General features: G+C 46.3%; 1 protein-coding gene across 3 annotated transcripts in view; it reads left to right on the forward strand.

Annotated features, from left to right (window-relative positions):
• The window catches only part of BAK1 (BCL2 antagonist/killer 1), a 115412-nt gene extending 114506 nt beyond the window's left edge, over positions 1 to 906 (forward strand). For all 3 annotated transcript variants that reach the window (XM_088455964.1, XM_088455965.1, XM_088455963.1), the window contains exon 6: positions 421 to 906. In XM_088455964.1, the coding sequence (XP_088312090.1) occupies positions 421 to 519 (99 nt within the window). In that variant the 3' untranslated portion in view covers positions 520 to 906. The remainder of the gene's footprint in view (positions 1 to 420) is intronic.
• The last annotated feature ends 17532 nt before the right edge of the window (positions 907 to 18438 follow it).

Genomic DNA, 18438 nt, shown 5'->3' on the forward strand with positions numbered 1-18438 from the left:
CTCCTGGATGACAATTACGCATTTTTTAATCAAAAAGTTTCTCCTTTTATTTGGTTATAGGGAGAGGGGAACTTGTAATGTGATATTTGCCCTTGGTCCACTGTTAATTAATAGTCACAGTTATAAAGCACATATATACTGTATACACAAGGGTTTATTTTTGTCAGAAGCCACTTAGTCGACCTGTATGTTTTTGTAATGTGGGAGGAAACCAGAGTACCTGTAGGAATTTCATTCAAGCATTGGGAGAACATACAAGCTCCACACCAATAGGCCTTTGGTGTACGCACTGATGAATTAACAGTATGAATAGTAGTTAAACTGGAAAAGATTAAGGGAATATGACATAATCCCAAGGGTTAATAAATAGATTGTCTAACCACTCTTCTCTAATAAATATTCTTTTTGTATTCCACCCAGGCTGCTGTTCTCAAACTGACAAATGACAGCGTGAAATACGTGCTCATGGCGTTGGGTGTTGTCCTTATCCTGCAGTTTGTGATTAAACGTTTTTCATGACACGAGTATAGCACTCTGAAAAGTTAAAATTGGAGTATGTTACTCCATGTTTGGAAAGTGATATGAGAAGAAATACTGAGACTGCAGCAAAGAAGACTCCAGTTCCTTAACAACCTGTGGATATTTCTCACCAAAGGTCACATATGTCTCTTATGTACTGCTAAAGACTTTCTGTTTTATATCTGAGCTATAGGGACATTTCACTTTGTATATCAAACATTTTATTATCACCATCAAGGCGTCCGTGATTTGTAACTCCTCCATTATTGATACAAATTTCCGTTACCGACTCAGGGAATAAAGAGTTAACTGTTATGGGATATCTTGGAACTGTTAAAAAAAAATTAGCAAAAAAACTACTAATAAATGTCCCTTTTTACAAAATGATATCTTTTCTACTTGTATATTTATTGTTGTTGAAAAGTATTATGCCAACTACTCATTAATTGTTGAGTCAATGAGCCTTTTAGTAACACAAATTACTAACTACAATATAATCATTATGTTTACAAAACCTATGAGACTCCCATGGTGCTGGATTATAATATCATATTCTACCCATTATCTACACTGTTCTATCCACGATAATATGGGGAATATTTATCAAACGGTATTTGTAGGATATCCCATGAAGTAAGCCATTTTCAGGGGCTACCCACAAATACAAAAGATCCCCTGGATTTATTAGCAATCACTTTTCTTTTGCACATCCAATGGATGGGATCCTATTGGAGCCACTGTCCCTGCATGTGCAAAATAAATGCGGGTAAGGAATCAGGATGTAATACTGCCGGCCGCAGGAAAGCCCGGCAGGGGTGAAGATCCTGATCGCTAATTTAGGTAAGTACCCCTAACCCTACCCCCTACCCTAACCCTCCTTTAGGGGTTCCTAACCCTAACCTCTCCCCTAGTGCCTAACCCTAACCCTCCTCTATGTGCCTAAACCTAACCCCCCCCCTTCCCCGCAGCCTAGTCCTAAGTCTCCTGGGGGGTGCCTAACCCTAACCCCCCGCTGGGGGTGCCTAACCCTAACCCCCCCTTCCACCAGCCTAAACCTAACCCTCCCGGGGGGTGCCTGACCCTAAGTCCCCCCGGGAACCCTGAAACCTAACCACTACCACCCCCACGGCTGTCCGTGCCCAGCTTACCTTCATTCGGTATGCCGAGCATCGGGCTCCTGGCATAGGTCTAATGACAGGTGTCGGGATTTCGACGCCTGTCATTAGTACCTAGCCAGAATTTGACAGTCGGGAGCCGGCGGTCGGTATTTCGACTGTCGGCTTCCTGACTGCATCCCGCCGGTAATCCTTGAATTTTTATTGCTGCGATAAGAATTTATAATAATTGAAGTCCCGATAATAAATATGCCCCCATATGTTGTCATGTCCTGTAAACATTATCACTACTCTGTGCTACCACAAATGCTGGTTTATATGAACTCCATCAAAATGGTCATTGTTACCACAAATTCTGCTAACCAAAAAAGTAAGGCCAGTGTACTAAGGCACAACCTTTTAACCCTTCACATTCAGGGATCTTTTAGTGTGATAAATGTTTCATATAATTCTTTTTGATAAATAAGATAAAAACTGATTTATACCACACCTTTTGGTGTATCACATTGTTGTGTTTAAATGAAGCCAGCAAAGAGAGATACATTATAACAAAGTATCTACACTGGGTATTTTGCTAATAAAAGCATACCCCTGTTACATTTCAGGCTTATACACGCCAGGAAGCAAAGCAAATATACACCATGGTGTTAGATTATCTTAAAATGGTATAAATATAGGCAACTGGTTACTGGTTATAATCACACTCATTACAACCCATTTACCCACATATAATTTTAGGTGTAAACAATCGGCTTTTACCTCTAGTGCAAATTATACACTAAAACCAAGTGTTTGTATGGTGCTGTGGTTTATTGTACATTCTGAACACAAGAACAGTGTTGTAATGTTGTAAAAGGAGACCAACCAAGAGGCACCATCCCTGGGCAATTGCGACCGAGGCACTTGCCTAGGGTGACCTAGCTCCAAAGGGCAGACTAAGCTTCCAGGCTCAGATTGAAAACAGATATTTCAGAACTGAAGTAATGGGCTCAGATTATCTGACTCCAGCAGCAGTGAGAGGGGAGTGTGACACAGGGAGAGGTGTTGGAGGACTCCAAGCTTTATACAGACTTCAGGCTGTATCTCCCCTGGAATCCTTGCACAGCTGTCTGTGCACCCCCCCCCCCAGTATCCTGGACTTCGGATTGAGCACTGGTCTGATATCCCCCAGTATACCGACACCGCTGACCAGTAAGGAATTTAGCGCCAAGCAACACAAGCGACCGAGATCTGGCGAGTCCCAGGGGGCCCACTGACGGAGCTGTATAATATAGGCTTGTGTTATACAGTACTGGCCATGGCAGACTATCAGCACATTAATTGGATAGCTGCCATTCTAGCTCACTCTCCTCTCCCCTGCACTGTGCGCTGTTGTGTGATGGCACACGCACAGAGAGAGAGGAGCCGAGAAGAAGCTAGTAGCTGAGGTGCACATCCAGGATGGGTGCAAAAGTATAATGTAAGTCCCGTGTTAGTGCTACAGTAGTCAGGGGAGGGGTAGTTTGGGCACCCGCATGGCAGGGATGGAATCAGTATGATTTACCGCCGGACTCCTGTCCGGCGGTTGGAATCCCGACAGCAGCTGCCCGACATGGGTGAAAATCCCGATCGTCCCTAAGGTAAGTATTGACTAACCTAATTCCCTCCCCTAACCCTCCCTTAGGGGTGCCTAACCCTAGCCTTCCCCCAGTGCATAACCCTATTTCCCCGTCTAAGTGCCTAAACCTTCCCCGCCGACTGAACCTGAGTCCCCCGGGGGGGTGCCTAACCCAAAATCCCCCCCCCCGGGGGTGCCTAACCCTAACCCTCCCTCCCCTTAGCCTAACCCTAACCTCCCAGTGGGGTGCCTAACCCTAAGTCCCCCCTGGAAACCCTAAACCTAACCCCGCCACGCAGCTATCTGCGCTCGGTGCCCGGCGTCCCTTCGATCGGGATGCCGGGCGCCGGTCACCCGGCATCTGTAAAATGACAGGCGTCTAGATTTAGACGTCTGTCATGTAACCCTCACCGGGATTAAGCAGTCGGGAAGCCGGCTGTCGGGATTAGGTCCGCCGGCTTCCCGACTGCATACCGCAGGGATGGTAGTTTCCAGCACTACACACCCGCTCTACAGTAGTCTGGAGGAGGAGGTGCCGGCCGCGGGGGAAGAGGGGAAACCGGGATGAGGATGGGAGGTAGCATCTAGCACTACACACCCATTACAGTAGTCCGGTGGGGGGAGGTTAAACTTGTTACACAGGAATCTGTCTTACCAGGAGCTAATGAGGAAATGTGGAGGCGTTAACATTCTCTTCAGACAATAACAAGTTCAAAATTATCTGCATTGTAGATGAAAATGTCTCTGCTACAGACTACTTACATGTGCATATTAATGAAGCTACTGCTACAATCCCGAAGGGGGAGGTGGCGGGTAGGGATATCTGATGGGTAACAATGTCGGATTTCATATGGCAATCAAAAATGATGCATAAAATAAATGCTGTTATTGTTAAATATACAATTAGTAAATTTACCCCTAGGAGCTTTGTGGCTTAAGCTGGGTACACACTGACAGATACATTGGCCGATCAATTGATCGGCCAATATATCTGCTGGCCGCCGGCCAGTGTGTACCCGCGATATATTGGTGAACGTCGGCGTTCACCGACGTATCGCATTGGCAGTGCTGCACAGATATGTCTGCAGACAGCCCGTACACACACAGTGGCAGCCGCATGGAGGGGGCGTCACTCACCCCCGCCCACCGGGACACGCCCCCTGGCCGCTGGGACCTGCGGGCAGACACAGATGATGGCCGTTCAGTGTGTATGAAAGACCATCATCTGCAGATCACTCAATCTGCATATATATCTGTATAGTGTGTACCCACCATTATGCTCTGCAATGAAAGATAACATGGTAGAAGCTTAGTTTAGCTTGTCCATCACAAGTTGCACAAACACCTCAATTTCTCTTTATATCTGAAGGTGGGCTAGTGTCGCTTTGTGACCCAGCAGTGAGCTATCCATCGAGTAGATATCCATGAATAGAGTTTGGGCTGCCAGCAACCCCAACCTCGGTGAGTGAAAATAGAATAGGAAAAAAAAAATAGTCTAAAGGGTGAAAACAAGTACTTTAGTGCTCTATGGGGTCTATTTACTAAGCTGTGTTAGGAGATAAAATGAACGGTGATAGGGTACCAGCCAATCAGCTCCTAACTGCCATATCACAGGCTGTGTTTGGAAATTGGCAGTTAGGAGCTAATTGGCTGGTACCTTATCACTGTTCACTTTATCTCCTAACACAGCTTAGTAAATAGACCCCTTAATCACTTTTTCTGTTTGTTTTTTTATACATGTAACCAGTTGCGGCTCCAGAGGTGAGGCTGCAGCGCAGTCCAAAATTCAAATAGGGGAGTCACACCAACTGCCAGTGAGTCCCAGCCAGTGATGTTTGGAAGAACAATTGGTGTGACTCCCCTATATGAATTTTGGACTGCACTGCAGCCGCCCTCTGGAGTTGCCACTGCATGTAATATATTTCACACATTTATTTCTCTCCCCTGTAACACTCCTTACACAAAGTAGTTGCTTTCGCTTATCTAATACTCTTTAATACTTCACTTGCCTTCTTTCACTAGTATGGTGCCTTGAGGTGGTTTGGTTGGGCTGGGTTGGGGGCGTCTCACGCCCTACACCTGAACCCCTTGATTGTTAGGGACATACTCGATGATGAGGTTATCTGGATATGGTGGGTAAGCAAAAAAAACTCTTTTATTTGATGCAAAATGTATTATAATTTTGTATAGTAATGTTTGATTAGTGCACCTACATTCTATTTTACCGTGTATGTACTAAAAGTCTCACTATGGTAGCACCTCTCATTACTTGTAGTTAGGGTGTGCAGTCTAGGGCCCCTCCCCTATATATCACTTTAATGTCTGCCTTATGCAAACCTCCATCATCTATTCATATGTACTTGTTATATCAGGGGTACATCAATTGTGATCTACCGGTCAACTGCGGACATGCGACCAGTTGATCGTAGTGCATTATGTGTATAGCGTGCACTGCTATCGGGATTGGGTGATTTCGGCAGGACAGACCCCTTGCTGCAAGGTCACGTCTCCTTTTTGCATGCCATGTCCCCTTTTTCGGGCTTGGTAGATCACAAAATGTTTTTAGCTTTATAAGTAGATCACTGAGGACCTCATTCAGACCCGCTCACAAGCACTATGCGCTCGCAAGCGGGTCGATGGTGAGGGCCTGCGCACACGCAGCGCTCGCACTGCACGTGCGCAAGCAGCGGAGCGAGTGACAAATGCACTCACTCTGGGGCTCGCTACAAAAGGGATGGCTGTCGATGTTGATCGACAGCTCGCCCCATTTTGTAGGCGGGGTGGGGGGGTGGCTGGACAAACGGAGGCATTCCTGAAGGAACGCCTGGTGTTTGTAGGTGGCCCTACTGACATCACCAGTGATGTCAGTAGGGAGCTTCCTGCTCTGTTAGAGCAGGAAGCTACCTGGGGCTTGCGGTAGACGAGTACCTACCGCAAGGGTCTCTTCGCAAGCCCCGATGGTCGCGATGGTCTTGACCATAGCGACCATCACCTAGTCACTCGCTAAAGTTGTGGGTGGTAACCCACAGCTTAGCGAGCGGCCAGGAGGCCACCTTTCAAAAGAAAAGCGGCCTTCCTCATTCAGAGCAAGTGCTCGCTTTTTGTGAGCGGCTCTGAATGAGGTCCTGAGTCCAAAAGTCTGGCCACCCCTGTGTTATGTTCTATGTTTACTATGTATTTGTATGTATGATATGTTATGTTGTGTGGCGCTGCAGATTTTGTGGCACCTTATAAATAAACAATGACAATGATGGGAAAAAGGCTACTTGATCTGAGTGTAGGGAATTTCAACGGAATCGGTAAGAAATACCGCCGGCCGCACGGCCGGCTGTTCGATTCCCGGCAGCGCCTGGCTGACAGATGCAGAGTTACCGGCAGCGGAAGCCCGACAGTGCTGGAAATCCCGATCGTCCTAAGGTAAGTATCTACTAACCTAACTGTGACACCCCACTAAGGGTCTACTGTTCTCGGAGTGTTGTGGTATGTTAGGGTGCAATATTATATTCTCTTACCACTTATACACTTGGATCCTTAGGTCAATTTATTAGACTGGAATTATGGAACCACGGGTCCGACTACCGAAAAAAATGGTTAAGCAATAGACATGCAAACAGGACAGTATAAATATGCAAACAGGCAAATATACATATGCAATTTCAATATAATAGATAAACTATAACTGTATTATTTTGTGCATAAAAGCAAGAACAGTTTCTCACTACCTCTGAATGCAAGAGAGTGTCTGATCATCAAAGTGTTTGCAAACGGTGCCCGGGATATTTTCTGGAGTCACAGTAGTTTGAATCCTAGCAGAACTGCAGTCTGTATTAGAGTCTATTTAATATGAAGAGCAAGGGTATTGTATCCTGTCTCCTTATGCTGGCAACTGACAGATGATATCTCTAGCAGATTATAAGTATCTAGACAGGCAAGTATGTAAATACAATTCTTCCTGATCACTAATCCTGGCTCTCCTGCACTGCTTGTTCTATACTTTGGCTTATTTTCTGAATCAACTGGGTTGATGCAGGGGCATAGGCACTTAGTGAGGGGATTTACTGCGGTATAGTGATAATGTTGCTCCACCTGACTCCTCCCTTATACTGCAGCTATTTCAGCTAAAGCCATATGTGTCCGTAAAGCTCCGTCTTTAATATCTACATCCTGTAATGTGTTGAAAGGGGTGTTTCTTAAGTTCAGGATTATACAGTCTCAGCTACTTCTCTAGAGGGGCGCTGTGGTGTATCCCAAATACTGACTGCAGTCCGTGCCTGAACTTGGTAATAGAGGGGTATGTATGTAGAAACAGGGGTGGTGATGGTACTCACTGTTCCGCTCTCCAATTAGTGCTGACCCTGGGCTCAGGTGCACCTTTCAGCCGGCATCCACACCGATGAGCTCCACCTCCTGTGACACGGCCCTCTTCTGGATCACAGCCTCTTACCAGCGGGGGTGTGCCACGGCTCCGCCCCGCTCTCAGCCTCTAAACGCTGCTGGGACCACCCTGCAGCTCCACTGAACAGCGCTGTCTGTCCTCTGTACTTTGCTCCGATCAGTGCAGTTCTGGTCGGTTTCCATGACCACTACTGCAGGACTGCTGCGGCGGCTATTTACAGTGCCGCCCGGTAGGTCCCTCTCTCTCTTTACCTCAGAGACCGCTCCACCCCCGGCGGCATCTGCACCTTGGGGCCGCCCTCAGCCCGCCTCCTTGCCCGGCAGGCCGGCCTCTCCGTGTCCATCCAGGAAGTCAAGCCTTGATCACCGGCTCCTCGATCAGCCGGCAATTGTCACTCCGGAAACAGCTCCCAGGTAAGCGCTCCGGCGTGGACCCGCTTTCCTTTCTCTCTCCTGTCACTTCAGGCTCAATCTCCCAGCCGCCCCCACGGGAGTCTCCTTTTATCCTCGCGGTCGCGTGCGGGCATCTTCCCGCTCACCGCACGCGCCGCTGTAGTCCACTGAAATGCTGAGCTTGTTCTATGGGGACAGTTTTCCCCTATACAGTGGCTGCAATGTCTTGTCTCTGGCCACGTGCCCCTCATTCATTATAGTTCAGAGAGGGCAGTCTGGACCAAATCCCCCTCTGTAAAGGGGGAGGGCACTCATGTGAATGGGCAGTTTTTTCAGTCCAAAGGGTACACAGTACATATATTAATTTATGTATTGGACATTATACACTTTAGGGGTATCACATTCCTCCCCACTAGAATGATGCATGTCCCCATGCATCTGCTGTTCCTAACAAGTTTAAGCAAACTGTATTTACAATCATCACCTTTAGATACACTTGGAGCAACAACACTAGTCACAGATGTTACCAACAATAACTTTACAAGTAACAATTTAATTTGATACTTTCAAGCAGTTACAATTGTTTCTGGACACTCTATTGCCTGTATCTCTTGTTCAGTGGCCCTAGAATTTTCCTGATTGAAGCAATTTACTTGAGAAGGGGTGTATTCCGCTCTAGCTTTGCTTTCAGGTTCTGGCTCTGGTTCTGAAGAAGGTTTTGGCCCAATTACGTTCTGCCGACTCTGCAGCACTGTCTCACTTTCCAGTTCTTGAGGTTCCTCTCTGTATTCGTGGTATTGGAAATTTTGCTGGTAATGACGTGGAGTACCTCTGCAACATGTATAGCGCCAATACCACTTCCGATCTGCGGCATATCTGCTGCCTTGAACTGGGACACCACCAGGGCTGGTTACATTTGCTACTTGCAGACCTTTCACTCCTTGGACCACATCAAACTCTACTTTTTCTCCATCTCCCAAACTGCGGAGGTACTTCCTGGGATTGTTCTTTTTGATTGCATTTTAGTGGACAAACATGTCTTCCTTGGTGTCATCCCGGTTGATGAATCCATACCCGCTTTTCACATAGAACAGATGACTTTTCCGGATATGCTCCCTGCAGGTGGAGTGCTCACAAATTTTATTTGGTTCTGTGATATTGGGCCTTGATTCACATCTCCGGGTAGCCTATCTTCCAACATTGGGCCTATTCCATCTGTCCCTCCTGAGAGCTGGCCCTCGACCTCAGGACTTCCGTGTTTAACGACACCCTCTGATCGCAATATCATTCGATATGGCCACTCTGGTTGCATCTTTGACAGATGGGTCGTCCTTGGGCATCATAGCTATCAGTGGCTCTTCTCTGATCCGGACCCCACTGCATTTGTGATGAAGGGGCAGGCTTGGTCCGTGTTAGTTGGTGCATTTCTTTGCACATTTCCATCATCTCTGCTGTTAAGTCAGCTAATTGTTCCTTTAATGTTTGAATCGGGTCTCTCATTGGTACATGGACACTCTGTCCCACTGTCTCGTTCCCTTTTTTGCTTCCATTTCCTAATGGGTGGGATGTTTCCCGATACCCCGGCATTTCTGGGAATATGACTTCTTGGCTTGCATTATGGCCAATCACTTTAATGGCTGCCTCCTTGAAGTTGAGGAATGTGTGACCTTCTAGTTGCAATCTCAGCATTCTCAACTGACTTCGGACACCTTCTTTGTTTGCTCCCTCGATGAACTGGGAGATGAGAGTTTTGTCAATTCTTCGAATTTCCTGATTGTCCACTATTGTATGGCTTTTAGTGCCTCTTGCAGGCTTAAGGCATAGTCTCTTAGTGTTTCTCCAGCCCGTTGTTGTCGGCCATGAAATTTCATTTTTAACTCCGAAATGGTGCGGGTTTCGAATGTCGTAGACAATCGTTGTAGAATCTGGTCTACCTTTTGTCTTTCCTCTCGCGGCCATGATGAGACTTCTCTAAGGGCAGCTCCCTTAAGTTGACCTATAAGTATCTCGACCTGTTGCTGCTCACTCAGAGGATACAGGCGGAACATCGATTTTATCTTCTTCTTAAATTCCGTTAATGTGTTTCCCTCTTCACCCTGACCATCTCCGCTATAGGTTGGGAGCCAAGGGCCCCCGAAGTAGTACGGCATCGTGATTGGATTAATGCCAGTCATGGTTGGATGGGTATTGGCAGAATCTCCGGTGGCTTGCTCGTCGTCTGATGACATTTTTTCTTTGTTCGTCCTGTTTGTGTGACGCCAAATGTGACACCCCACTAAGGGTCTACTGTTCTCGGAGTGTTGTGGTATGTTAGGGTGCAATATTATATTCTCTTACCAGGCAATATTCTTCAGGATCTTCTTTGATGCTTCACTAAGAACAACCTTACCAAGTTCCATAGTTTTCACAATAGAACAACTACAATTCAACAATTCTCAATATGATGCTATGCACATACAATATGAGTAAGACATACACTTGGATCCTTAGGTCAATTTATTAGACTGGAATTCTGGAACCACGGGTCCAACTACCGAAAAAAATGGTTAAGCAATAGACATGCAAACAGGACAGTATAAATATGCAAACAGGCAAATATACATATGCAATTTCAATATAATAGATAAACTATAACTGTATTATTTTGTGCATAAAAGCAAGAACAGTTTCTCACTACCTCTGAATGCAAGAGAGTGTCTGATCATCAAAGTGTTTGCAAACGGTGCCCGGGATATTTTCTGGAGTCACAGTAGTTTGAATCCTAGCAGTACTGCAGTCTGTATTAGAGTCTATTTAATATGAAGAGCAAGGGTATTGCTGGCAACTGACAGATGATATCTCTAGCAGATTATAAGTATCTAGACAGGCAAGTATGTAAATACAATTCTTCCTGATCACTAATCCTGGCTCTCCTGCACTGCTTGTTCTATACTTTGGCTTATTTTCTGAATCAACTGGGTTGATGCAGGGGCATAGGCACTTAGTGAGGGGATTTACTGCGGTATAGTGATAATGTTGCTCCACCTGACTCCTCCCTTATACTGCAGCTATTTCAGCTAAAGCCATATGTGTCCGTAAAGCTCCGTCTTTAATATCTACATCCTGTAATGTGTTGAAAGGGGTGTTTCTTAAGTTCAGGATTATACAGTCTCAGCTACTTCTCTAGAGGGGCGCTGTGGTGTATCCCAAATACTGACTGCAGTCCGTGCCTGAACTTGGTAATAGAGGGGTATGTATGTAGAAACAGGGGTGGTGATGGTACTCACTGTTCCGCTCCAATTTGTGCTGACCCTGGGCTCAGGTGCACCTTTCAGCCGGCATCCACACCGATGAGCTCCACCTCCTGTGACACGGCCCTCTTCTGGATCACAGCCTCTTACCAGCGGGGGTGTGCCACGGCTCCGCCCCGCTCTCAGCCTCTAAACACTGCTGGGACCACCCTGCAGCTCCACTGAACAGCGCTGTCTGTCCTCTGTACTTTGCTCCGATCAGTGCAGTTCTGGTCGGTTTCCATGACCACTACTGCAGGACTGCTGCGGCGGCTATTTACAGTGCCGCCCGGTAGGTCCCTCTCTCTCTTTACCTCAGAGACCGCTCCACCCCCGGCGGCATCTGCACCTTGGGGCCGCCCTCAGCCCGCCTCCTTGCCCGGCAGGCCGGCCTCTCCGTGTCCATCCAGGAAGTCAAGCCTTGATCACCGGCTCCTCGATCAGCCGGCAATTGTCACTCCGGAAACAGCTCCCAGATAAGCGCTCCGGCGTGGACCCGCTTTCCTTTCTCTCTCCTGTCACTTCAGGCTCAATCTCCCAGCCACCCCCGCGGGAGTCTCCTTTTATCCTCGTGGTAGCGTGCGGGCATCTTCCCGCTCACCGCACGCGCCGCTGTAGTCCACTGAAATTCTGAGCTTGTTCTATGGGGACAGTTTTCCCCTATACAGTGGCTGCAATGTCTTGTCCACGTGCCCCTCATTCATTGTAGTTCAGAGAGGGCAGTTTGGACCAAATCCCCCTCTGTAAAGGGGGAGGGCACTCATGTGAATGGGCAGTTTTCTCAGTCCAAAGGGTACACAGTACATATATTAATTTATGTATTGGACATTATACACTTTAAGGGTATCACATAACTCCCTAACCCTAACCCTCCTTAGGGGTGCCTAACCCTAACCTCCCCCCAAGTGCCTAACCCTAATCCCCCCTCTAAGTGCCTAACCCCCCCTTCCTTGCTGCCTAAACCTAAGTCCCCCAGTCGGGTGCCTAACCCTAAGTCCCCCCCAGAGGGTGCCTAACCCTAACCCTCCCTCCCCCTAGCCTAACCCTCCCGGGGGGTGTCTAACCCTAAGTCCCCCCCTGGTGCCCTAAACCTAACCCTACCCCCCCCCGTGCGCGGCTGTCCACTGGTGGCGCACGGCATCCTTTCGATTGGGATGCCGGGAGCCTGTCTCCAGGCGTCGGGAAAATGTCAGGCATCTACATCAGGATGCCTGGCATTCATCCCTCACTGGGATATGACAGTCTGGAAGCCTGCTGCTGGTATTAAGGCAGCCGGCTTCCCAATTGTATACCATTTCAACACATTGGATAATCCTAGGATAAGCTATCTCTGGATCTCACAAGGTGGATATCGAAGTCTTGAGAAGCTACCATGATTTGTCAGACCCATAGAGGCTTCATGTTCATTAAACATTTTCCACAATATCTCATTTTAAACTAGATGTTTCCCAGGGTACAACACTCAGGTAGTGTAATCTCCAACCATGATACCATGTTAATTTTAAGAAGGTTACTTTCACATAGTTCTTCACATAGATATTTCCATTTATGATTCATACAGCTTTTGTGAATATCTGAATGCTAGAGTACATTATAAGAATTTTTGGATTATAATTTAAAGCACTTGGAAGACCCAGGGGTAAATGTTTGCAGGCACCCACGAGAATGAAATCGTCAATATTAAAAAGGCAAAACTAGGTTGATTTTACCCTAAAAATTCTTGACACTCTAAATATAGTAGCAAAAGTTTTGTCTTCATCAAGTGAAATGCATGCTCAATCGGATTCAGGTGTGGGGATTGACTTGGCCATTGCATAACATTCCACTTTTTAGCCTTAAAAAACTCTTTATTTGCTTTTGCAGTATGCTTCGGGTCATTGTCCATCTGCACTGTGAAGTGCCGTCCAATGAGTTCTGAAGCATTTGAATGAATATGAGCATATAATATTGTCCGAAACACTTCAGAATTCATTCTGCTGCTTTTGTCAGCAGTCACATCATCAATAAATACAAGGGAACCAGTTCCACTGGCAGCCATACATGCCCACGCCATGACACTACCACCACCATGCTTTACTGATGAGGTGGTATGTTTTGGATCATGAGCAGTTCCTTTCCTTCTCCATACTCTTCTCTTCCCATCACTCTGGTACAAGTTGCTCTTTGTCTCATCTGTCCATAGGATGTTGTTCCAGAACTGTAATGGCTTTTTTAGATGTTGTTTGGCAAACTCTAATCTGGTCTTCCTGTTTTTGTGGCTCACCAATGGTTTACATCTTGTGGTGAACCCTCTATATTCACTCTTGTAAAATCTTCACTAGATTGTTGACTTTGACACATATACACCTACCTCCTGGAGAGTGTTCTTGATTTGGCCAACTGTTGTGAAGGGGTTTTTCTTCACCAGGGAAATAATTCTTCTGTCATCCACCACAGTTGTTTTCCGTGGTCTTCCAGGTTTTTTTTTTTTGTTGCTGAGCTCTCCAGTGCGTTCTTTCTTTTTAAGAATGTTCCAAACAGTTGATTTGGCCACACCTAATGTTTTTGCTATCTCTCTGATGGGTTTGATTTGATTTTTCAGCCTAATGATGGCTTGCTTCACTGAAAGTGACAGCTCTTTGGATCTCATATTGAGAATCGACAGCAACTGATTCCAAATGCAAATGTCACACCTAGAATCAACTCCAGACCTTTTACCTGCTTAATTGATAATGAAATAACGAGGGAATAGCCCACACCTGTCCATGAAATAGCTTTTGAGTTGATAGTCCCATTACTTTTGGCCCCTCAAATTAAATCTGAAAGTCTGCAGTTAAAGCACATCTTGTTTGTTTCATTTCAAAGCCATTGTGGTGGTGAATAGAGGCCAAAATATGAAAATTCTGTCAATGTCCCAATATTTATGTACCTGACTGTGTGTATATATATATATATATATATATATATATATATATATATATTAGGGGTGAGCGGGTTCGGATTTCTGAAATCCGAACCCCCCCGATCCGAGTCCGATCTGAATCAGGCTCGACTTTTCCCGCCTGACTCGGATCTGAAATCGAGGCAAAACGTCATCATCCCGCCTTCCGAGACTCGCGGGTTTTGGATCCTATATAAGGTACCCGCATCGGCGCCATTTTCTCACTCGGCTGTGGACAGTGAAGAGGGAGGGTGGGAGTTAGGGCTGGCTGGGCTGTGTAGTGTAGTGTAGTGCTGCTGTTGTCCACTACTTCAAAGTCCATAGGGGCTGGCTGTGTTGTGCTGTGCTGCTGTTGTTAATAGGGGCTGTGTCCACTACTTCAAAGTCCATAGGGGCTGGTTGGACTGTGTTGTGCAGTCAGTTCTCCATAGGGGCTGTGTCCACTCCAAAGTCCTGTGCAGTGTCCCAGTCCTAAAGGGGTGCTGTAGTGTTGTCCAGGGGGTGCTCTGTCCATCAGGGGTGCTCCCCCCAAGTGCTAAAAAAATAATATATTTTCTGTGTTTGTGAATTGTGTGCGCAGTAGCCGCACGTGCATCAACAAAGTAGTGCCAAGCGTGCGCCTGTGTCATAAGTAAAGGGCCGGCTGGCTTGACTGTTAAAGGGTGCTGTAACCCCCAAAGTACACTCCAAACCAAAAAATATATATTTTCTGTGTTTGTGAATTGTGTGCGCAGTAGCCGCACGTGCATCAACAAAGTAGTGCCAAGCGTGCGCCTGTGTCATAAGTAAAGGGCCGGCTGGCTTGACCGTTAAAGGGTGCTGTAACCCCCAAAGTACACTCCAGTCCAAACCAAAAAAAAAATTATTTTCTGTGTTTGTGAATTGTGTGCGCAGTAGCCGCACGTGCATCAACAAAGTAGTGCCAAGCGTGCGCCTGTGTCATAAGTAAAGGGCCGGCTGGCTTGACCGTTAAAGGGTGCTGTAACCCCCAAAGTACACTCCAAACCAAAAAATATATATTTTCTGTGTTTGTGAATTGTGTGCGCAGTAGCCGCACGTGCATCAACAAAGTAGTGCCAAGCGTGCGCCTGTGTCATAAGTAAAGGGCCGGCTGGCTTGACCGTTAAAGGGTGCTGTAACCCCCAAAGTACACTCCAGTCCAAACCAAAAAAAAAAATATTTTCTGTGTTTGTGATTTGTGTGCGCAGTAGCCGCACGTGCATCAACAAAGTATTGCCAAGCGTGCGCCTGTGTCATAAGTAAAGGGCCGGCTGGCTTGACCGTTAAAGGGTGCTGTAACCCCCAAAGTACACTCCAGTCCAAACCAAAAAAAATTTTATTTTCTGTGTTTGTGAATTGTGTGCGCAGTAGCCGCACGTGCATCAACAAAGGAGCAGCGCCAAGCGTGCGCCTGTGTCCCATAAGTAAAGAGCCGGCTGGCTCATTTCTTAAAGGCTGGTGTAACCCACAAAGTGCACTACTCTCCAGCAAAAAATAAAAAAATATTTTCTGTGTTTAGCCGCACGTATATATCAAATCGATATAACATAAATGGAGGACCAAACTTTCTCCGATAAAAATAAAATAGAGAAAGATTAAGAACCACTTCCTCCTAGTGCTGAAGCTGCTGCCACTAGTCATGACATAGACGATAACATGCCATCAACGTCGTTTGCCAAGGCCGATGCCCAATGTCATAATAGAGGGCACATGCAATCCCAAATGACAAAGTTCAGGAAAATGACCTTGAAAAAAACATTTAAATCAGCTGAAGAGAAACATAAACTTGCCAATATGCCATTTACGACACGGAGTGGCAAGGAACGGCTAAGGTCGATCCCTAGTATGTTCATGACTAGTGGTTCAGCTTCACATCACGATGGAAGCCCTCCTCCCACTAAAAAAATCAAAAGAGTTAAGCTGGCAAAAGCACAGCGAAGAACTGTGCTTTCTAAGAAGATATCACAAATCCCCAAGGAGAGTCCAAGTGTGGTGGTGGTTGCGATGCCTGACCTTCCCAGCACTGGACGGGAAGAGGTGGCTCTTTCCACCATTTGCACGCCCCCTGCAAGTGCTGAAAGGAGCATGTGGTAACCTTGACTTTATGTGGTAAGTAAAGAGTTTACCTTGTGTGTTGTGGTTCAATCTTCACTCAACTTACGGAGAGGTGAGAGTAATGGAAGCACATGAAGGGGTGACGAGGCAGCTTGTGGTTTTTATTTTGTGAACACAGGTTTATTAGAGAGTCGGCAGGGCACTTGCATAAATAACACTCCGCATTCAATGAGGCAGCCTTTGTATTGCATCAGTGGGAAAAACATCAATAATGAGATTACACATAAAAACAATGGCATTTGCACGGCACCATACGGATTGGTGTAATAATACTTCGGCAGTATGACCATACAATGTAAGGCAACTTTTACGTTACTATTCACAGTTGAATTCAGTATTGAGCATACATTCTTATCTCAAACGGTTGCACACTACAAGAAAACAATTCAGCAATGATGTCAGTACTAAACTAACAGTTTCAATGTCCAGATGACCTTAAACACAAAACACTGTATTCCTACCCGTCTTCGCTGCTGCAGCTGGTGGAGCTCTTATAGATCAGTTTAAGTTGACCATGGTACTAGTCCCACTTAGTGTAACGTTTGTTAGTATTAAATCTGGGAGGGAAGAATCGCCAATGTGTATATGGAAGTCCTGTACACAGTACAGCAATTCAGTCACTGAATGTTAATTCCACTTTTCTCTCTATAAGCACATTCAATTCTCAGGCAATCAGGTTATTCAATATTCCTAAACAACTGTTACTGTAAAGTGTCCCGCAGTTCTATCCCAGGTTGAAGGGCTATATTATCTCCTTTCAGTAGTGTATTCCAGCTTTCAAGTATCAAAGAATCACTGTGCTGTGAAATAGGACAGTCTTGGTGTGATCCGGAAAACATGCAGGGTAAATATTGGTGAGCTTGGTCAGTGAAGCAGATAGCTCCTATATACTGAAAGTGAAAGTAACACTGAGGTTCTGCTATTTGCAACAAGGTATGAGAAAGTCCAGTACTACTGAGTGTCAGTGCAGCTCTGCCTGTGGTGCAATCAATCTTCCACTCACCACTCCTGTAGTTACCTCTGGTGCAAGGCTATGTAACTTCTCCACTGCTGGAGCTGTATGTCTACACTGCAGTTAATTGGTGGCCATCTTGTGGTTGGCAGCATGGCAACTCAAAGCAAGTGTTGCTGTTGGCCTGTGGCCATCTTGTGGTTGGCAGAAAAAGTTATAAATCACAATAGGACAGCGCCTTCTCTTATAAGTAGTATAACAAATGAGGGTGCTTTGAAGTTACCCTATGATGGCTGCTGCTGTGGTATGGCGCAGGGAGGATGATTACCCTGTACTGCGTGTTGCCACTGTGGCTGTGTACTACTCTCCGTGGTTACTTGACACTGATTAGCTTGTAAGGATGGATATACGACATCTTGAAATGAGGTCCACAACAATCGGGCCAGTGGCTGGCGTCGATACAACTTGATTGCGTAATTATGGGGATTTAAGATCCGCACTCCGACTCGTCCGTTCTCCACAGTGACTAGGGTACTGGCTACTACCGCCTCCTGGTGAGCGGACGTTAAACAGGGTTCAATTAAGGCCTCATAGCTTCTGCCAGCTGGTCCGCATCGTGCCTTGCCCCAGAGGATAGTCTCTGAATTGGGTTGCAATTTGATGGTCTTACTATCCATCAGTCTAACCTTTCCAATCTCTCCCTCACTATGGGTGATGACCTTGAAGCACCCTGATAGTCTTCTGTATGATTCTTAGCTCCCCGGTGACCAACTGAGACAATTCACTCCTTAGTGTGGCCAATAGCTCCTCCGGACATTGCTGTAAGACGTTAATTCCTAGAATCACCAGTGCTACTTTAGCTTCACTGCTCTCAGTGATCAGACATCCCTGTAGTGGAAGGAGGGTTTCTCCGATCTGCATATTAGCCTCCCAGTACCCCACGCAGGAGATCCCCAGTCCGTTACTAGCAATTAGTTGCAGCCATGAGGGAGGTGGCATCAGCAACTGCCACTCCTTCCAATAGCGTTGAAAAGCAGGTAGCTGTATGGTGGTGATTTGGGATCCTGTGTCTAACATGGCCAAAACTTCCACGCCGTTTATGACAATTGGGATTCTCGGACATGTCCCGACATACCGGGGCCACCACTCTTCAGGATTCGGGT

The sequence above is a fragment of the Taudactylus pleione genome, unplaced genomic scaffold (genome assembly GCF_031769625.1).
Source record: "Taudactylus pleione unplaced genomic scaffold, aTauple2 ptg000682l, whole genome shotgun sequence".
NCBI classification, from domain to species: Eukaryota; Metazoa; Chordata; class Amphibia; order Anura; family Myobatrachidae; genus Taudactylus; species Taudactylus pleione.